The 22,944-nt window shown below is 42.1% G+C and overlaps 1 protein-coding gene and 2 long non-coding RNA genes across 4 annotated transcripts in view; 1 reads left to right on the top strand and 2 right to left on the bottom strand.

Annotated features, from left to right (window-relative positions):
- Positions 1-21,841, top strand: part of LOC117482907 (ladderlectin-like) — a 32,527-nt gene extending 10,686 nt beyond the window's left edge. The window contains exons 2-3 of the mRNA XM_034131147.1: positions 8,187-8,259; positions 21,358-21,841. Of these exons, the coding sequence (XP_033987038.1) occupies positions 8,205-8,259; positions 21,358-21,773 (471 nt within the window). The 5' untranslated portion in view covers positions 8,187-8,204 and the 3' untranslated portion in view covers positions 21,774-21,841. The remainder of the gene's footprint in view (positions 1-8,186; positions 8,260-21,357) is intronic.
- Positions 75-2,242, bottom strand: LOC117482910. The gene is made up of 4 exons (XR_004555940.1): positions 2,214-2,242; positions 514-573; positions 259-328; positions 75-171 (listed from the first exon to the last, which is right to left on the bottom strand). It is a non-coding gene; the product is annotated as an uncharacterized LOC117482910 (long non-coding RNA).
- LOC117482911 lies at positions 15,809-21,085 on the bottom strand. Of its 2 annotated transcripts, none has more exons than XR_004555942.1 (4): positions 21,067-21,085; positions 16,314-16,373; positions 16,060-16,129; positions 15,809-15,972 (listed from the first exon to the last, which is right to left on the bottom strand). It is a non-coding gene; the product is annotated as an uncharacterized LOC117482911 (long non-coding RNA). The 2 variants fall into 2 exon arrangements; XR_004555941.1 differs by lacking the exon at positions 21,067-21,085 and adding an exon at positions 16,623-16,647.
- Positions 21,842-22,944: the final 1,103 nt, after the last annotated feature.

Genomic DNA, 22,944 nt, shown 5'->3' on the forward strand with positions numbered 1-22,944 from the left:
AGGCATTCATGACCAAATAGAATGCAGCTTTATTTCACAAATATACATGTTAACATGTCAATGTTCAACAGGTGTCAACGGGTAACAGGGTGAACATACTTTACACTGACATGGTGGGTTTCCCCTCCTCAGATGGGCAGGTCTGGTCCACTAGGTCACAATGCCTGCTAACTGTGAAGGACACAAAGAGAACAAAAGCACGCACTACTCAAAGCACAACTTCTACAAAATGATTACAGTGAGAGTTAGTTTACTCACCCTTTTAAAGTGTCACCCGGTGCAGTCCCTACACTGAAAGCAGACAAGGTTCCCCCAGAGGGAGAGGAGCCTGTAACACAAGCACTTAGCCAATTATATTGTCCACAATCTGCACACTAGAGAACTATTGACAGAAAATAAAAATAAAAAAGCACTAGAGGACAGTAGACTTTTAAAAAACAAACGCAACATAATAGTTGCCAGCTCAAACACCAATTCAATATAGCATTAAAGAAGGTTAAAAACCAGGCTTACTTTGACAGAGTAATAGATCCTCCTGGCTCCATCCAGGAGGGGGAACGCTCATACTCAGCTCTATGGATTAAACACAAAAACAGATGTTATAAAGAATAATAAGAGCTAGAAGAAAGTGAGCAAACGTCCATAGCCAGTTTCCCGGGTTGCTCGGCTGGTTATGAGCACTTCTACACTCTGCAAAACACCTACAAGTTGCTTCAAAACTATTACAACTTGGAGTAAAACACCATATTAAACGGTGCGTACGCTCAAAAGATGGCGTACGCCAGTTTCTACGCAGTTTGCGATTTAAAAAAAACTAACTTCAGGGGGAAATGTGCGGTCCTCCACGCACACTCCGACCCATCCGTACGCGGTACGCACAACAACGGGAGAGACGAGAAACTGCGACACCGTTGGGCGAAGGAAGAATGGAGAGAAATATGTGGAAATAATACCATCAATAGAATGTTACCTCTCATTTATCATATATGAAGAATTACTTTGCAAAACTTGATTAAAGCCAATCTTAAAATGATGAAACAACCGCCTGTTTGAGACTCCTCAGTGCACACACACATTGGAGAAATACATAAATACGGAAATGTTATTGATCACCTCTCGATGTTCTCTTGTTAACAAATGTATTCCGTTAAATGATGCGGTAAGCAGGACAGAATTACTTTAAACTGACGCCGTGTAGCTTTTCTATAGGTTAGATAGATACGAGCATGGTTTTATATACCATCATGTTTAAATCATGTTTTATGCCGTTCTTCAATACTTGATAAGACGCTCGTAAAACACAGGAGGTACGGAAACTAAGAACACCGATGTGGTAAATTGTGCAGCTAATTTAACACAACACGTGTGTTTATTTCATGTTAACTGGTGGATATAGAGTTGCTGCGAGGAGGGGGGGTTGAGACGCACAGGCTGCAGTGGAGACGCTGCGCACAGCTGATCGACAGCTGGAACACAAACCACCAAATACAAATTAATAATTCAGATCCAGTCGTCATGACTCCACTCCGGAGGGATTCCCCGATACTTTCTTACAGTTTCTCATCATGGGGGGGGGGGGGTGTCTCCTGTCAACGGCACAAACACACTGAGACACTGCCTGAGGAAGGTTATGTGTATTTTGTTTGTCATTAACTTTTTTCGGACCACTTATTTAGGTGACGATCCGACCTCCATGCTGCTACTCTGGTTCAAACTGCATCCACCAAACAATGTGATTTGTCTCCACCTCCCCAAAAGAACCAAAATCTGACTCGGTGTGAAATGTCTTTTTTAGCTGTTCTGTCGTCATTTCCTGCGATCTTCTTCATGATGAATATTAATACGGGGCGCTTTTTTGACTATTTATAGGCAAAGATGGGCGATACGTGAAGCCCGCAAAAGCTGCGCCGCATTTCGAGTTGATTGTGATTTATAAAATAAAGAAAACCGGCAAGTCGCCGGTACGCTGTGTTTTATGAATCGGAAAATGTCTGTGCGTATTTATTTGCTTTGTCCTACGTAAGCCACCTTCCCACGTGAATCCTACGCAAAGCTTTATAAATGAGGCCCCAGGTCTCTGCTTTGAATGTCTGAAGAGTTTCCCTCCATGATGGGAAAACGTATCTTGCCCTCGCCCTATCCAAACTGACCTGAGACCCTTCCATAGGTTCATTGAAAAGACCATAAAACCACCTTAAACCCGCGAGTCCTACCTTGAGGGAGATAACGGTGAGCGTGCCGTTTTTTTTGTCTTTTTATTAGAAAATTCACAATTTAATATTTACAAAATGTACAAGTGGTTTCATGTGGCCCTACATTTAAAACAATCAAAAATAATCATCATGCAAAACATGACAAAATAAAAGAAATAACTGAATGCAATTAGCCAAAAATAGATTGCCAAAAAACAAATAGATCTTACTTGGGTTGTTCAATCATAGGAACTGAAAATACAAAAACAGAAAACGAGAAACAAAACACAGCAAACAGGCAATCATTTATATACAAACCATACTTTACGTTTCACACCACATGTTAGCCAACACTATCATATTTAAACACCAGTTTGTCATTGTCACCAACCTCCACCAGAGTGCACCCATCCACAAAGTTCTCCAGAAAAGCATCCTTTTCCAGGTACACGTATGCTATCTGAACGTCCTTGCTTAAAATCCTTTTGAACAGATCCCATACGTCCACCTTTCTGTTCCCAAAATGGGCTAAGTCTCTCCTAAGTTTTACAGCATACCGGGCATGGCTCAGCACATAGTTGCAGAAATTCACATTGGGTCCTTTCACTCCCCCACTCATCCCAAACAGCCACAACTCCTTCCATACCATCGTTTTTAATATTCTATCCCCCCAACACTTATCAATTAGCCCCTTCAACCGTTCAAAATACACTTTCAGCTCTCCACATTCAAAAAATTCATGCATACACGTTTCGACCATTACCTTACACACATCACACTCTTTCTTCACCGTGACATCAAACCTGCTTATGATCAGATTGTTGTACACCCTGTTGTGACGAAAAGAAAATCAAAGTGCTCACATTCAATGCTATTCCATTTCACCCTTAAATTCCCCACACCTTCCGCCCATCAAACCTTTCAAAAACATTTTCCCACACCCGCTCAGAAGCAGGTCTTCTTATTTTACCCCCTCAGCATTTTGTAAATCACCCTAGTGTTTACTTTCTCCATTTTAACACAAGTATCCCCCTCCCCCACATACATTTCTGCCACGCTCTCTCCACTTCTTGTAGCCTCACATTCAACCATTCTCACCCAACCCACAGGCATACCTTTTTTCACCCTCTCCATGATTTCTTCCGCCACTCTCAACTGCATAATTCCCCCCGTACCCCTCACCTCATACACTATCACCCGTGCCCCCATGAACCCCGGCACATACTCATAAACAAATCCCTTATGTTTCTAAAACCCGCCTCACATTTGGAGATTGAATACAGGACACTTCTTCAACCGTGATCATTATGGTTTTAGAAAGATGGGCTGATTCCACACTTGCCTCAACATTCACACACTTATGCTTCACCCCTTTTTAGAAACTCACCCCATGCTAATAAAGCCTCCCTGTCGGTACCCAGAAAACGCCATAAGCATTCTTTTCTCAAAGCCATAATAGGCGCTGTCACCACAGCCTCCACCACTTATTAATTGCTTCTTTTTAAAAATACTTTTCCACGCATAATCTTTTTTATCTTTCCTTATCACCCAACATATTTAATATCATTTTGACCCTCAGCGCCTTCTTTTTCCCTTTCCAGATAATGAGCTTCATCCCTCCATCCCTATACTCATTCTCCATCACCTCCCTCGGCAATTTTGACTCCCTTCTCTTCCCCACAAAACTCTTTTATTGCCATATCTATTTCTTTGTGAACCCTTTCAGGCATTTCCATGACATTCAGAACATGGATTATTCTGCTCATTATGAGCCCATTTATCACTACTACCTTCCCCCTTAACTTTAAATGCCTCATCTTCCAAAACTTTAACGTTTTCTTCATCCTGTTGATGATTCCCTCATATTGCTCATCCCTCCCCTCCACTTCTTTTATACCCAAATTAACACCCAGCACCTTAAAATAATCTTTCCTTTCTTTGAGCCCTATTCCTGTCCTATCTACCTCACCCTCACCTATATACATGACCTCTGATTTCTCTATATTGATCTTTGCCCCTGATGCTCTACCATACTGCTGCACTACCTCTAACACTTCTCTCACACTATCCCCATCCCTAACCGTGACCGTGGTGTCATCCGCATACTGGTACAGGAGACTATCTGTGCCCCCGGTATCTCCACCCCTCTGATGTTTTGGTTCTTAGTTAGCATGGCTGCTAAAGGCTCTGCGGACAAGGCGTACAGCATTGAGGAGAGAGGACATCCCTGCCTGACCGACCTCCCCAACCTAAACACGTTTGTGACAATCCCATTTATTTTAACACAACTCACCGCCCGACTATATAATCTTTTTATCCAACCCACCAACTTCACCCCAAACCCTGCTTTCCCCAACACTCTATATAAATACTCATGATTGACACGATCAAACGCTTTATTTAAATCAAGGCTCATTACTATGCCACCCTTCCCCTCCTTCATATGTCTAATAGTATCTCTGATGCTGCTTGTCGTGTCACTTATAACCCTCCCCGGTACACTATACGCCTGAGTCCCACCCACAACCGTTCCAATTACCCTCTTTATTCTATTTCCTAACACCCTCGCCAATATTTTGTAATCATTATTAAGCATACTTAACGGCCTGTAATTTTCTAACCTGTCCCTATCACCCTTTTTGTAAATATACTTATAACCCCGGTTGCCATGCTGGTCGGCAAGTCATCCTGCTCCTCAATGCGTTTGAACACCCCTGTGCAATACCGGCACCAACAGTTCCTTAAAAGTGATGTGTAGAATTCTGCCGTTAACCCATCTAACCCCGGACTCTTATTTCTACCCAACCCTACTATTGCTAAATCAATTTCTCCTGTACCAATCCCTCCCTCACACATCTCTCTATCATTATCATCTAAAGCTTATCCATAGTGTCTATCGCCGTCTCTACACTCTCTCTATCCGCCTCTTCTGTCTTGAATAATTCCCTGTAAAACTCCTCCACTCTTTCTGCTATCCCGACTAAATCTGTTATTTTCCTACCATCCTTTCCCTCAACCTGTTTTAAATATTTGTTTTCCTGCTTCATTTTTTTCCAAACTCAGAAAATACCCAGTACACCTTTCCCCTTCCATTGCATGTTGTGCCCTGCTTCTAACAATCACCCCCCTACATTGTGTCCCTCTCTATACCCTCTAGCTCATCTTTGATCCTCGTGTATCTCCCTAAATCTCTCCCTATCTCACTAGTCTATCTTCGCTGCCCTCTTTGGCCAACTCTCCCCTCACCCTTTCCTCCCTTCTTCTATCAAGCTATATTTTTCCCCTTACTGTGTTTTATGCTTATTCTCTTGATCTCCTCTTTAAACTCCCCCCACCAATCTAATATGTTATTGTCCCTTGTATCACCCCCCTTCCTTATACATTCTCTCACCCTTTTTTTATACACCTCATCAATCAGTAGTTTGCATTCAAGCACCACACCCCCCCCGCCCTCTCCCATTCACTTTCAGCCCCATCCTGAGACCAAGAACCATATGATCACTCAACGCCGTGGTCCTAGATTCAATCTTCCCAATCCTTTTCATTCACAGCTTCCGAGGCACAGAGCCAATCAATCCTGCTCTGCAGAAGTTTCTCCTTCACCACTCGTCTCCAAGAAGATTCCCTAACATCCATATTCCTTTCTCTCCACACATCTATCAACCCATTCTCATCCATAATCTTTTGGAGCGCCACCCTAGAGGAGTCATTCCTGAATCGAGCACCGCAGGCGCAATCCAACTTCCCACACCACACATTAAAGTCTCCCACAATCAAACAGTTCCCCCCACATTTACCATCCAACCCCTCAAAAAAAACCCTTTCTCTCCCTCTTTGTATTAGGTGCATACACATTGATCAACTCTTAAACGTGTCCCCCCATGTATTCATACTGTACCCCAATCATCCTCCCTTCACCATCATCCTCAACCTTCCTTGCATTCTTCACATCCCCCGAATTGATAAGTATCGCCACCCCTCTAGCACGCTCACCCCCATTATTGCAAACACTTCACCTCTCCACTCCTTTTTTCACCTCATCCACACTCTCCCCATCCCAATGTGTTTCATGCAGACATATGATGCTGGCCTCACACAGACTTAGCGCCCGGCGTCTTCTGCACTTATTTTTTAGACCATTGCCATTAAATGATGATTATAGTAGCCATGAGAAGGGATGCTATTAATATGCCAGCTATTAGTGTCATCTTCAGCTTATGTCTTTCCCGGCCCCCCCCTCCCTTCAAGCTCGCCCTCCTTCTCTCTGACTCTCTCTCTTTGTCCTCTTTTTCGCTTAGCCATCAGCCTGGCACTCTCCGATGTGGCCCTCCTTTCCTCATTCCTGCCTCTCCTCTGGCTGCGACCCTCTCGACCTCCCACCATTGGAGCCCCCGAAGACCATTGCGCCCATTGTACCCTCCTCTCCATCAGGCACTTCCTCTTCCATCCCTGAAGCCTCCGAGATGTCCTCCACCACCGGACCCTGTTGCTTCCTTCCCTCGTTGCTGCTCACCTCTGCGCTTCTGCTGCTTCCCTCGGCGCCTCCGCCGCGCCTGGCACTTTTCTTGTTGTTTCCAACGTCAGGTGCTTCCTCTTCAATCCCCGAAGCCCCCGAGATGTCCTCCACCACTGGACCTTCATCCTCACTGCTGATCTCCTCATGGGGTCTTTTCTTTGCTCCCTCCGCTTCGTCGCCTTCCCCACAGCCTCCTTCCCTCCTCCTCCTCTTCCTCCTCCTCTCTGTCTTCCTCCTCCTCCTCATCTTCCTCCTCGTTTTCCTCCTCGCCTTCCCCCGTCTTCTTTCTCTCTCTCTCTCCTATCTCTCTCCGCACGCTCAGCTCCATACCTGCACTCCTTGGCATAATGTCCTTGCTCATTGCACTGAAGCACTTGAAGTCTGGGCATTCCCTGTAGATATGACCCGGCTTTATGCATAACCTGCACACTGGAACCTGGCCATTGTGCAGGACCCGGAAGTACTCCGCCCCTTTCACCGTGTCAAACTTTGTGGAGTACGGTAGGGAGCGGACCTATTATTGAACCTTACTCTGAGGAACCGGGGTGCCGTCTGCAATGTCCGAGTCGGCCACACTCTTTTTTTAATGACCGAGATGGGCTTAACCCCCACTCCTCAAGCTATTTAATATTATTCTATCAGGCAGATAAACAGGCAGATGCAGGAAGAGACGGTCCGCATCAGTCTCATAATGTTTTTAGCGTGTACCGCAGCCCCATTCACTCTCAGCCCCTCCATTAGTTTCGTTTTCCCCAGGATGGTCCTCATAGTTACTTTCGTATTGTTCTCCTGTCACCCTGCACCCATCCACTGTCCCCACACTGTTTCTGAATTCCTTTCAGCAGGTCCATCATAGTCAATACACCTTCCACAACCACTTCCACAGTTAAATCCACACTGTACCTCACTCTCTCCTTCTGCCCCTCTTTCCTCCTCTCCCGTTTTCTTGCCTTGTTCTTGCTCTTCGTTGTCCTTCCTTTCGTCCGTCTTTTCACCAGCTCTTCCGCCTTCCATGTTCGGCACCTCTGCACTGTCCACTCCAGACGCAGTTGCCATCAACACTTGCGCCGCACAAGATCACAGCACCGGGGGGAGGGGCCCAAACAGCAAAGGCCGTTTGGGGAGAGACCGTGCCCCGTGTCGTACTACACTCAAACAAACCAATGCACCCAACAATGTCCACGAAGATGTACTGAAAAGACTCACAATCGTAATTTCACTCTCACTCAATTTCCCGTTTGAAGTTGCACTGAACCGTCAGAGATATCGGTGCCGTCCAGCCAAGAGAAAGGTTTTCTGAAACTGCCCGGAAAAACTTTTATAACTTACATTTTATCGGGCACCGGTCATGTGATCACGTCACGTGACAATGACGTCACATTCCCACACATATATAAGAAGCAGCCTGTCACTTGAAGCTTCACAATCTCCATCCTCTCCAACGGGTCAGTACAACTTTAACAGACAGAGACGGTGACATCATCATCATCATCATCATGCTGGGTTTCCTCTTCCTGTTGGGCCTGGCTCTGGGTGCTGTGTCTTCTTCAGATGATGAAGAAGACACAATGGAGCTCCATCAAGACACCTGTCCCTCCTACTGGTTCTCCTTCAACGGCCGCTGCTACAAGTACTTCAACACAGAGACGACCTGGGCTGATGCAGAGCTCTACTGTGTGTCCCAGGGAGGCAACCTGGTGTCTATCCACAGCAGAGAGGAAGAGGATTTTGTCAAATTCCTGATCAAAAGCTCTGACTCTAATGAGGGAGCAACATGGATCGGACTCCATGACATCGCCAAAGAAGGAAGATGGATGTGGTCTGATGGGTGTGCAGCCAAGTATTTCTTTTGGAATACAGAGCAACCAAACAACAAGCGGACGAGGTGAAGACTGTGTACTCAACAACTGGAGGGGGAAGTGGAATGATGCGAAGTGTTCAAAAACTTTTCCCTCAGTTTGTGCATCTCGCACAACTTGTCCTTAGCAGCTGAGATGTTACGTGTTCACCTGTTTTGTTATCATGATAACAATAAAGACACAGATGTAAACTTATATGTGTGTGAACAGAAGTCCTTTTGTCTAACCTTTATTTTCATGAATGTTACATATTCACACTGGTCGCTCCAGGGGTTAATCAAAGGAATCATTTCTACACCTTTTTAAATATCATCAATTCAGTCCTGCCTTCCTTGCTTGCTTGTTCAACTTTCGGCCAGACAGCCCTTCGTGCCTCCCTGTCTTCTTTGCTGAGGTCTTCTGCAAAGCGTATTTTGAGATGAGCCAGGGGCGGATCTAGAACAATATTCATGGGGTGGCAGGAGATTGAGGGTGGCATCCCCTGGCAGAAGTATATGCTGATTTAATCGCAGTCATATCAATCAATGTTAACTTGGAAATCAACAATATTGATATTTGACCTCAATAACAGGTGACATTATTGTGGCACATCAGTAAAGCCTTACATATAAATATAAAAGGTGGCAGACATTTAATGAATTTTAACTGAATGAGTTTGTTTCACTCTTAGACCAGCAGGGGTACCAAATCTATGAAGACTGCTTGCAATAAGTACATTAACTCATCGATTGTCTGAATGAAATATGATAACAATCTTATTCCTATCAAGCTGTCAATCACTGTTATGATTCACAAATTCATTAATTATTGAATAAACTATATTTTTTGGAGGAGTTAATGATGAATGTTCCTCAAGATGGCTTGCTCACCCTCCTTCAAATTGGAAAGACAAGTAATTACGATCTATCAAGATTCAAAAGAACAGTTCAGCGCCCCACGACTTTACTGCAAACAGTTACAACCTTGACTTTACATCAGAAAGAACAAACATTAAAGAAGTGACTAACTGCATCAGTTAGGGTTAAAACGTGTATTCAGCTCAAACACATCGCTGCAGTTATTATCCAGTGGAAAGCCCTTACCTGCTGGCAGTTAAATCAAAGTGGTTACTTTTTTTTGGCAGGGCAGTGTAGTTTTACACACCGTCTTATTTGACTTTCTCAGGACTTGAAACAGTTTTTTGGGGGCAGACCCCCACAAAGAAAAAAATATATACACACATACAAGGTCATCTTAACAGTTTTGTATGCTCATCCGTGAGCAGAGCATCAAGTTGGACATAGGCCTAAACAAATGATTGTAGGCCTAGTGCATTCACCACGAATCATTTTTTTGTGCCCACAACTTCAAACCTCTCCCTCAAGTAAGGCCATGGATGCGGGATGTCTTGCTGGAGGTCTGATGACTCGCCTCCTCGATGTTATCTTCATTTTCAGTCCTGTCGCTGACTGTACTAGCGTTACTCTTGGACATTATGCCGTTAACAATAACGTCTTGAAGTATGTTTTCCTGATCATACTTGAATACTTTTAATCAAGTACAATTTTCAATGCGGTACATTTTCTTACAATGTAGCAGTGGCGGCCGGTCCATAGGGGCGCTAGGGGCGCCGCCCCACCTCTTCCCATATTGAAAAAAAAAAATAATAATAATAATTAAAATTCAAATGAAAAAAAATATATATGTTTAAAAAAATATATATGTTTTTATTTTTATTTTTAATGAACAAGGTAAATATTATATAATTGGTATCAGTAAAATGTATAATCTACAATAAAATCTCGTTTAAAATTGTGTTACGATGTCTAAAGTTACTGATAAGTCACATGTTTTCCTGCCTGGCCTTGCCCATGCACCTTCTCTCGTCTGGGCGCTAAGAGAGGAGCCTTCAACCAGTGCAGCAGCAGCCACCAGCAGCTGACTGTTGCTATCTGTAACGTGTAAACTATGCCGCGAAAATATAATTTCAGCCAATCAGCGTCGTCAAAGATGACGGTCACCGGGCGCCAATGTCAGCGCCCAGTGCAGTCTGTGAGTAGTTTGGACAGTGACTCGTATCCGGTTGACGCAGTAGTTGATGAGGATGGCTTCGTGTGCAGGTGGAGTCTCCGGACCTCGGTCCCCGCCTAATTCTGTTCAAGAGCTAATCTCCAATCCTTTCGAAAGGAGAAGTTTGGCAGATAAATTGTTGCTTAAAGACCTTGCACCGGACCAACCCGATTTGAATATATCGCAGCAATCTCGTGAAAAAGACAAAATTTATACACGAGGCTTCACAAGTAGCTGGTACACAAGAAAGGCTTGGCTAGCTGGATGCAAACAGGTAAATGCTGTCTTTTGTTTCCCATGCTTGGATATCACTTTATATGTAGAGAGGAGGTTTCCCATGGTTGTTAGAAGTTTATTAATAAGTGGGCATTTATCACAGAAGTGATTGTTCTGTCTCCACGTTTGTTGCATTGTCTGTGATGTATTTTTCCAACGGTTATAGCTCCTGTTCTGTCCCAGCAACACTACAACGGTTTGCAGCTCCACCCACATTTTTGGTTTATCTTCGGTGTCGCTTAAAATCTGCTTCCCATCGGACTAAAACCTCCACGTAATCTGAAGACGGATACTTGAAGTTATTTAAACCTTTTGCAAACTTTATGTTCTTTCTTGCTCTAGCCTTGCCAGTTACATTGTACATAACACATATATTATCATTATGCTAACTGGTTGTTCGTGTTAGACGATGTAGCTTTTTCATTTCTGAGTTATTGCTATATGTAAATAAGCCTGTTTGTAAAATAATCCTCAGAGAAACAAAGAAAAAACACAATTTATGACATTTGTGCTGTGGTTATTTTTTTAAATTGCATTTATTCACAGTTCAGTTTGAAATGCTGTAGTGACTTGTATTGAACCACTTAAATATTTATAATTAATGCTACTGAAAAGATGCTATTAATTTTATATCTCACATGCAGTTCACTGTAAAGCTACTTGGTGAAGGTGTTGGTTCATAAAACATGAACAGTTTTAAGAAAGAAAAAAACAGACCAGTTCTGAGAACACAAATTCCTGGTAAAGTAGTAGATGTTCAGGTTGATAAATAATATTTTCCACACTGAAGATTATGGAGGTATTGATCAGTTTTCTCATATTTTTAAGCCTCGATTTCTCCTTTCCCCCCCCCCTCTAACATCACCAGAAGTCATCATTTAAGGGGTCATTTCTCGAAAGAAAATTACGGGGGGGAAACCCCCCGGACCCCCCGGGTAGGTCACTTATGGTACGTCCAGAGCCCCACCAAAAAAAAAGACCACCGGCCGCCACTGCAATGTAGTATTCGTACTTCTACTTAAGTAAAGGATATGAATACTTCTTCCCCCACTCACTGATTGACTCACTTAATATTGAGCTCATAAAGCTCTTGCTGTAAGGATCCAAGAATTTATATACAATAATGTCATTGTTAGCTAATGAATGTTTCCATGCTGAACAACGGCAACATGACAACGTTTTCATTGGTCCCTCTTCTTTAGAGAAGACCAGGAAATGATGGTAACACGGATCGTGTTCAAATCAATAGGCACGCAATGACTCTAAATAATAATGATCACGCCACCAGACACACATTCAAACTAAAGGAACCAGCCTGTTTGGGAAATGTGAGAAGTAGAAAGTACAGGTATTTGGGTTCAACATGTAAGAAGTAGAAAGTACAGGTATTTGGGTTCAACATGTAAGAAGTAGAAAGTACAGGTATTTGGGTTCAAAATGTAAGAAGTTAGAAAGTACAGGTATTTGGGGTTCAAAGTGTAAGAAGTAGAAAGTACAGGTATTTGGGGTTCAAAATGTAAGAAGTAGAAAGTACAGGTATTTGGGTTCAAAATGTAAGAAGTAGAAAGTACAGGTATTTGGGTTCAAAATGTAAGAAGTAGAAAGTAAGTTATAATTGTGTTCAACAATGGTTAAATAAAGTAGAAAGTACAGGTATTTGTTCAAAATGTAGAAGTAGAAAGTACAGGTATTTGTGTTCAACATGTAAGAAGTAGAAAGTACAGGTATTTGGGTTCAAAATGTAAGAAGTAGAAAGTACAGGTATTTGGGTTCAAAGTGTAAGAAGTAGAAAGTACAGGTATTTGTGTTCAACATGTAAGAAGTAGAAAGTACAGGTATTTGTGTTCAAAATGTAAGAAGTAGAAAAGTACAAGGTATTTGGGTTCAAAGTTTGTAAGAAGTAATGTGTTCAACATGTAAGAGTAGAAAGTACAGGTATTTGTGTTCAAAATGTAGAAGTAGAAAGTACATGTATTTGGGTTCAAAGTGAAGAAGTAGAAAGTACAGGTATTTGGGTTCAAAGTGTAAGAAGTAGAAAGTACAGGTATTTGTGTTCAAAATGAAATTTGGCCTCTGCATTTAACTCATCCTAGTACTAGGTGTAGCGGCAATAACTCCCTATGAGTTAGCTGCTGAGAGGCTAAAAAGTGCTCTTTGCTGTGACGCGTTCGTGTAAGAGTCCGTAGTCATTTGTAGTCCATGGTGTTTAATAAAACGAAAACAAACAATATACAACTCCAGACCTGACGGTCAACAGAAAGTATCAGAGCGCCATTCACCCTCTTCCTACATCATATACTCCAAACTAGTATCCAACAGGTGACTAAATACCAATAAACCACACCCACGTGACCATTGCCGGAAGTGATAAACAATAATAATTAAACGTGATGCAAACAGAAATGAAGATAATAATAGAAGTAATAAGTAATGGCAAAACAAGCATTATGGCTCCTACATTCCGGCCCCTAATTATTATATAACAATTTATAATAATTATTCAAAACAAATTACAATAAAACACTGTATATTCTAATGATATGCAGATCATCATTTTTTAAATCCAGTATTCATATATCAGTACACAAGCAATCAAGTCTGCCGTGTGTAGTATTGTGTGTGCAGGGGGCAAAAATAGTCACTGTATGCAGGGGGCAAGGAGCAAGGTAAAAAATTGAAAATTATTTAGAGATGGCAAAAGTTTCTCTGCCTCATGAAAAGGGCGGACTTGGCTGAGGGGTCTGTTCAGAAAGCCAATCTTTGTCTTGATCTGAATCACAAGTAGAAGTCCTTTTTTTCCTTGTCCTTTTCCAATCTAATGTGATTGGCCCTTCCAATAGTTTGGCAGATTTTAAGACTGGATCCCGGAACCGCTGATTTTCCATGGAAAGTCTCTGGATGTCTCTGCCACCTTCAGGATAGTGCATCTTAAATTGATGTTTCCACAGCATATCCACTTTCACTACAGATGTCCTGCAAGCACCCATCGCTGACTCAGAGTTTGCAGTCCTCTTCACCGGCCCCAGTAAGGCCACTTGTATGCAAAAAGGCCATGGCTGGTTCTTTTCTGTCGATCTTGTTTCCTTTGTTTCTATGTCGTATTTAATATTTCCAGCTTTCATGGTTGCAAATGTGCTTTCTGTCGGATGAGGTTGTGACTCGAGTTGTATGGTAGATGTGATGATTTCAGTGTCAGCTCTGTCTTTGGTTGTTATTGTTGATGTTTTTAGATTAGTTATACTGTGCTCTGGAATGATTGGTGCAGATGTATATATAACTTGTGGCTGGGGTACAAAAGGATCTGTGTTGATATGAAGTGTTTTCTTTTCCTTAAGTCCGTTTCCAAAATATGACTGCCATCAGATCCTGTAGTAGAGCTCGGAACACTGGATTTCTTTGAAGCAGCAAGAACCTTCATTTTGGCCATGGTGGCGGCGATGTAGAAAGTACAGGTATTTGTGTTCAACATGTAAGAAGTAGAAAGTACAGGTATTTGTGTTCAAAGTGTAAGAAGTAGAAAGTACAGGTATTTGTGTTCAACATGTAAGAAGTAGAAAGTTCAGGTATTGTCAGGGGGTTGTCCGGTGCCTTGCTCAAGGGCACCACGGCAGGGCAGGAGGTGAACTGGGACCTCTCCAAGTAGCAGTCAACACTCCATATTTTACGTCTGTTCGGGGACTTGAACCGGCGACCCTACGGCTCACAGTCCAAGCAACAACAAACAACAAAACAACAAAAACAATGTACTTGTATTTGCTGTCGCCAACAGTGTAGATGGGTTACTTACTGCCTTAATATAGTGCATGCACCTGCTAAGGGAGAACAAGATTCACACTCACACTGATCGCCATGCAATCAGGAGCAATTTAGGGTTCATTCTCTTTGTCTCTTAGAGTTCAGGAGAGCCCAACAATGATGGAAATGAAGACTGTCCACACCAACCACGGTTTTGATCACACATGGAATGATTTCCATTATTATTCTTATCACTCAGTTTGTGCATCTGGCATAGCTTGTGTTTAGCAACTGAGATATGACATCTTATTGAACCAGGTCACTGTTCACCTGTTACTCTGTTAACGTGCCTTTGGCCACAAGACACAGATGTACACTTACTGTGTATGAAAGTCCTGTTTGTGATATATGCAACATAATGGTTCACTTTGTTAACAAGGAAACAATGCATTATTCATACACTTTGACAGTACATCTCCCCTTTGAAGCCAGTCTCCTTAACTGTTGCTGAACAGCAGACAGCGCAGCCTCTAAGTTAGAGAAAAGTGCTGAATGTTTCAAATGTAGCTTAGTAGTCATTTAGCATCAGGGTACAAGGCTTTGCTGGTGTAACATTAAGAAAGTCAAAAGAGTCAGTCTGGATTGCAGAATTCTTTAACATGAGGCACATCATTTCTCTTTATCCCTTTAACTGCCAGCGCCACCATTTGGTAGAGCACATTTTGTGTCTTGTTATTTTGTTGAAAAAAAAAAAAAGTGTAAGGGTAACTCCATCTGATTCAGACAGCTCTACCCTTTGGTTGACATGTTATGCACAAAGCAACCTCTAGATGTCACTGTGGTTCGAACAGAATGCCCTTCAGCTAGCTTCCACTGAGGAAGTTGCCATGCTAAAAAATCACTGCTGAAGAAATCACTCTTTTTGGCCAACTTTTGTAAGGTAACAATATCCTTTTTGACACATTTTGCCAAGTTCAGTTGACCAATCATATATTAGGCCAACAGTGAAAACACCCTCTCTGATGCATATGTGGTAACTGTGGCTGGGGTCCCCTTTAAATAGCTGACAACACCAACTACAGTTGAGGGGATGGAGGAACCTGTGGACCCTCAATCTAAATTCTAAGTTGCTTTGCCGATGTTGGGGCTTCCCTTCACGAGGACAATAACAGAGGCATTCATGACCAAATAGAATGCAGCTTTATTTCACAAATATACATGTTAACATGTCAATGTTCAGCAGGTGTCAACGGGTAACAGGGTGAACATACTTTACACTATGACATGGTGGGTTTCCCCTCCTCAGATGGGCAGGTCTGGTCCACTAGGTCACAATGCCTGCTAACTGTGAAGGACACAAAGAGAACAAAAGCACGCACTACTCAAAGCACAACTTCTACAAAATGATTACAGTGAGAGTTAGTTTACTCACCCTTTTAAAGTGTCACCCGGTGCAGTCCCTACACTGAAAGCAGACAAGGTTCCCCCAGAGGGAGAGGAGCCTGTAACACAAGCACTTAGTCAATTATATTGCCCACAATCTGCACACTAGAGAACTATTGACAGAAAATAAAAATAAAAAAGCACTAGGACAGTAGACTTTTAAAAAACAAACGCAACATAATAGTTGCCAGCTCAAACACCAATTCAATATAGCATTAAAGAAGGTTTAAAAACCAGGCTTACTTTGACAGAGTAATAGATCCTCCTGGCTCCATCCAGGAGGGGGAACGCTCATACTCAGCTCTATGGATTAAACACAAGAACAGATGTTATAAAGAATAATAAGAGCTAGAAGAAAGTGAGCAAACGTCCATAGCCAGTTTCCCGGGTTGCTCGGCTGGTTATGAGCACTTCTACACTCTGCAAAACACCTACAAGTTGCTTCAAAACTATTACAACTTGGAGTAAAACACCATATTAAACTGTGCGTAAGCTCAAAAGATGGCGTACGCCAGTTTCTACGCACTGTTTGCGATTTAAAAAAAAACTAACTTCAGGGGGAAATGTGCGGTCCTCCACGCACATAACCTGGCTGCCCCTCCTCCTCCTCGAACTCAGATCCAGAGAGCAGTTTCCAACCAAAGACTGAGGACGACACTGGAGACTCTTCTGAACCTGACGTTGAACACAGTGCTGATTGGAAGGAGACCAGAGAACCTGCCTCAGGCTCAAAGTCACTGAAAAATAGACAAGAATCTGTCAGTGATCCACGACGTAGTGCTGAAAAGAAACCACTCAGCTGCTCAGTCTGTAAGAAAGCTTTTAGACATAGAAGAGATCTAGATCCACACATGAGAATCCACACAGGAGAGAAACCCTTTCGCTGCTCAGTTTGTGAGGAAGCTTTTTCACAGAATATACATTTATATATTTATAATTTATATTTTTAAATAAAACTCTGAACTGAACTTTGTGTGGAAACTTTATTTAGAATTCATTACGCAACTTCTGATATTTGACTGCAACACGGGTCAATAAAACACAACATGGTGCATAAATAAGCACAGTAGAGATGATGAGATACACACACACACAGTGGCGGCCGGTCCATAGGGGCGCTAGGGGCGCCGCCCCACCTCTTCCCATATTGAAAAAAAAAAAAAAATTAAAATAAAAAAAAAAAAATATGTTTAAAAAAATATATATATTTTTATTTTTATTTTTAATGAACAAGGTAAATATTATATAATTGGTATCAGTAAAATGTATAATCTACAATAAAATCTCGTTTAAAATTGTGTTACGATGTCTAAAGTTACTGATAAGTCACATGTTTCCTGCCTGGCCTTGCCCATGCACCTTCTCTCGTCTGGGCGCTAAGAGAGGAGCCTTCAACCAGTGCAGCAGCAGCCACTAGCAGCTGACTGTTGCTATCTGTAACGTGTAAACTATGCCGCGAAAATATAATTTCAGCCAATCAGCGTCGTCAAAGATGACGGTCACCGGGCGCCAATGTCAGCGCCCAGTGCAGTCTGTGAGTAGTTTGGACAGTGACTCGTATCCGGTTGACGCAGTAGTTGATGAGGATGGCTTCGTGTGCAGGTGGAGTCTCCGGACCTCGGTCCCCGCCTAATTCTGTTCAAGAGCTAATCTCCGATCCTTTCGAAAGGAGAAGTTTGGCAGATAAATTGTTGCTTAAAGACCTTGGACCGGACCAACCCGATTTGAATATATCGCAGCAATCTCGTGAAAAAGACAAAACGTATACACGAGGCTTCGCAAGTAGCTGGTACACAAAAAAGGCTTGGCTAGCTGGATGCAACAGGTAAATGCTGTCTTTTGTTTCCCATGCTTGGATATCACTTTATATGTAGAGAGGAGGTTTCCCATGGTTGTTAGAAGTTTATTAATAAGTGGGCATTTATCACAGAAGTGATTGTTCTGTCTCCACGTTTGTTGCATTGTCTGTGATGTATTTTCCAACGGTTATAGCTCCTGTTCTGTCCCAGCAACACTACACGGTTTGCAGCTCCACCACATTTTTGGTTTATCTTCGGTGTCGCTTAAAATCTGCTTCCCATCGGACTAAAACCTCCACGTAATCTGAAGACAGATACTTGAAGTTATTTAAACCTTTTGCAAACTTTATGTTCTTTCTTGCTCTAGCCTTGCCAGTTACATTGTACATAACACATATATTATCATTATGCTAAGTGGTTGTTCGTGTTAGACGATGTAGCTTTTTCATTTCTGAGTTATTGCTATATGTAAATAAGCCTGTTTGTAAATAATCCTCAGAGAAACAAAGAAAAAACACAATTTATGACATTTTGTGCTGTGGTTATTTTTTTTAAATTGCATTTATTCACAGTTCAGTTTGAAATGCTGTAGTGACTTGTATTGAACCACTTAAATATTTATAATTAATGCTACTGAAAAGATGCTATTAATTTTATATCTCACATGCAGTTCACTGTAAAGCTACTTGGTGAAGGTGTTGGTTCATAAAACATGAACAGTTTTAAGAAAGAAAAAAACAGACCAGTTCTGAGAACACAAATTCCTGGTAAAGTAGTAGATGTTCAGGTTGATAAATAATATTTTCCACACTGAAGATTATGGAGGTATTGATCAGTCTTCTCATATTTTTAAGCCTCGATTTCTCCTTTCCCCCCCCCTCCAACATCACCAGAAGTCATCATTTAAGGGGTCATTTCTCGAAAAAAAATTCCGGGGGGAAACCCCCCGCACCCCCCGGGTAGGTCACTTACGGTATGTCAAGAGCCCCACCAAAAAAAAGACCACCGGCCGCCACTGCACACACATATATACATACACATATATATACATACATATACACATATATATATATATATATACATACATACAGACAGAGAGAGGAGACAGACAGACACAGAGAGGAGAGAGAGAGAAGAGAGGACAGACAGACAGAGAGAGAGAACAGACAGACACAGAGAGAGAGAGAGAGAGACAGACGACAGACAGACAGAGAGAGACAGACAGACAGACAGACAGATAGAGAGAACAGAGAGAGAGAGACAGACAGAGAGAGAGAGAGACACAGAGACACGCACAGACAGACAGAGAGAGAGAGAGAGACAAGAGACACGCACACACAGACACAGAGAGAGAGAGAGACACAGAGACAGACAGACAGACAGAGTAAGGAGAGGAGACACAGAACAGACAGACAGACAGAGAGATAGACACACAGAGAGAGAGACAGACAGACAGAGAGAGAGAGAGACACACAGAGAGAGAGACAGACAGACATGAGAGAGAGAGAGACAAGAGAGAGACAGACAGACAATAGAGAGAGATAGAGACACATATAGAAGACAACAGAGAGAGAGAGAGACATAGATAGATATATAGAATACACATATATATATATATATATATATATATATACATACATATATATATACATACATACATACATACATATATACACATATATATATATATATATACATACATACATACATATATACACATATATATATATATATATACATACATACATACATACATACATATATGATGCATCATAATACAGCTCTGTAGTACAAACCTTTCTTAATCAAATCAGTTTTATTGATTCAGATGACCCATCCGTACGCGGTACGCACAACCACGGGAGAGACGAGAAACTGCGACACCGTTGGGCGAAGGAAGAATGGAGAGAAATATGTGGAAATAATACCATCAATAGAATGTTACCTCTCATTTATCATATATGAAGAATTACTTTGCAAAACTTGATTAAAGCCAATCTTAAAATGATGAAACAACCGCCTGTTTGAGACTCCTCAGTGCACACACACATTGGAGAAATACATAAATACGGAAATGTTATTGATCACCCCTCGATGTTCTCTTGTTAACAAATGTATTCCGTTAAATGATGCGGTAAGCAGAAGGACAGAATTACTTTAAACTGACGCCGTGTAGCTTTTCTATAGGTTAGATAGATACGAGCATGGTTTTATATACCATCATGTTTAATTCATGTTTTATGCCGTTCTTCAATACTTGATAAGACGCTCGTAAAACACAGGAGGTACGGAAACTAAGAACACCGATGTGGTAAATTGTGCAGCTAATTTAACACAACACGTGTGTTTTATTTCATGTTAACTTGTGGATATAGAGTTGCTGCGAGGAGGGGGGGTTGAGACGCACAGGCTGCAGTGGAGACGCTGCGCACAGCTGATCGACAGCTGGAACACAAACCACCAAATACAAATTAATAATTCAGATCCAGTCGTCATGACTCCACTCCGGAGGGATTCCCCGATACTTTCTTACAGTTTCTCATCATGGGGGGGGGGGGTCTCCTGTCCCCGGCACAAACACACTGACACACTGCCTGAGGAAGGTTATGTGTATTTTGTTTGTCATTAACTTTTTTCGGACCACTTATTTATTTATTTTGGTGACGATCCGACCTCCATGCTGCTACTCTGGTTCAAACTGCATCCACCAAACAATGTGATTTGTCTCCACCTCCCCAAAATAACCAAAATCTGACTCGGTGTGAAATGTCTTTTTTAGCTGTTCTGTTGTCATTTCCTGCGATCTTCTTCATGATGAATATTAATACGGGTCGCTTTTTTGACTATTTATAGGCAAAGATGGGCGTTACGTGAAGCCCGCAAAAGCTGCGCCGCATTTCGAGTTGATTGTGATTTATAAAAAAGGGAAACCGGCAAGTCGCCGGTACGTTGTGTTTTATGAATCGGAAAATGTCTGTGCGTATTTATTTGCTTTGTCCTACGTAAGCCACCTTCCCACGTGAATCCTACGCAAAGCTTTATAAATGAGGCCCCAGGTCTCGTGCTTTGAATGTCGGAAGAGTTTCCCTCCATGATGGGAAAACGTATCTTGCCCTCGCCCTATCCAAACTGACCTGAGACCCTTCCATAGGTTCATTGAAAAGACCATAAAACCACCTTAAACCCGCGAGTCCTACCTTGACGGAGATATCGGTGAGCGTGCCGTCCAGCCAAGAGAAAGGTTTTCTGAAACTGCCGGAAAAACTTTTATAACTTACATTTTATCGGGCACCGGTCATGTGATCACGTCACGTGACAATGACGTCACATTCCCACACATATATAAGAAGCAGCCTGTCACTTGAAACTTCACAATCTCCATCCTCTCCAACGGGTCAGTACAACTTTTACAGACAGAGAAGGTGTCATCATGCTGGGTTTCCTCTTCCTGTTGGGCCTGGCTCTGGGTGCTGTGTCTTCTTCTTCAGATGAGCTCCAGCAAGACACCTGTCCCTCCTACTGGTTCTCCTTCAACGGCCGCTGCTACAAGTACTTCAACACAGAGACGACCTGGGCTGATGCAGAGCTCTACTGTGTGTCCCAGGGAGGCAACCTGGTGTCTATCCACAGCAGAGAGGAAGAGGATTTTGTCAAATTCCTGATCAAAAGCTCTGACCCTGCTGAGGGAGCAACATGGATCGGACTCTATGACCTCGCCAAAGAAGGAAGATGGATGTGGTCTGATGGGTGTGCAGCCAAGTATTTCTTTTGGAATGCAGGACAACCAAACGACAGCGGACGAGGTGAAGACTGTGTACTCAACAACTGGAGGGGGAAGTGGAATGATGGGCATTGTTCAAATACTTTTCCCTCAGTTTGTGCATCTCGCACAACTTGTCCTTAGCAGCTGAGATGTTACGTGTTCACCTGTTTTGTTATCATGATAACAATAAAGACACAGATGTAAACTTATATGTGTGTGAACAGAAGTCCTTTTGTCTAACCTTTATTTTCATGAATGTTACATATTCACACTGGTCGCTCCAGGGGTTAATCAAAGGAATCATTTCTACACCTTTTTTAAATATCATCAATTCAGTCCTGCCTTCCTTGCTTGCTTGTTCAACTTTCGGCCAGACAGCCCTTCGTGCCTCCCTGTCTTCTTTGCTGAGGTCTTCTGCAAAGCGTATTTTGAGATGATCCAGGTGCGGATCTAGAACAATATTCATGGGGTGGCAGGAGATTTTGAGGGGTGGCATCCCCTGGCAGAAGTATATGCTGATTTAATCGCAGTCATATCAATGTTAACTTGGAAATCAACAATATTGATATTTGACCTCAATAACAGGTGACATTATTGTGGCACATCAGTAAAGCCTTACATATAAATATAAAAGGTGGCAGACATCATTTAATGAATTTTAACTGAATGAGTTTGTTTCACTCTTAGACCAGCAGGGGTACCAAATCTATGAAGACTGCTGCAATAAGTAAATTAACTCTCTCATCGATTGTCTGAATGAATATGATAATAACAATCTTATTCCTATCAGCTGTCAATCACTGTTATGATTCACATATTCATTAATTATTGAATAAACTATATTTTTTGGAGGAGTTAATGATGAATGTTCCTCAAGATGCTTGCTCACCCTCCTTCAAATTTGAAAGACAAGTAATTACGATCTATCAAGATTCAAAAGAACAGTTCAGCGCCCCACGACTTTACTGCAAACAGTTACAACCTTGACTTTACATCAGAAAGAACAAACATTAAAGAAGTGACTAACTGCATCAGTTAGGGTTAAACGTGTATTCAGCTCAAACACATCGCTGCAGTTATTATCCAGTGGAAAGCCCTTACCTGCTGGCAGTTAAATCAAAGTGGTTACTTTTTTTTGGCAGGGCAGTGTAGTTTTACACACCGTCTTATTTGACTTTCTCAGAACTTGAAACAGTTTTTTGGGGGCAGACCCCCACAAAGAAAAAAATATATACACACATACAAGGTCATCTTAACAGTTTTGTATGCTCATCCGTGAGCAGAGCATCAAGTTGACATAGGCCTAAACAAA

Source organism: Trematomus bernacchii, unplaced genomic scaffold (genome assembly GCF_902827165.1).
Source record: "Trematomus bernacchii unplaced genomic scaffold, fTreBer1.1, whole genome shotgun sequence".
Classification (NCBI taxonomy): domain Eukaryota; kingdom Metazoa; phylum Chordata; class Actinopteri; order Perciformes; family Nototheniidae; genus Trematomus; species Trematomus bernacchii.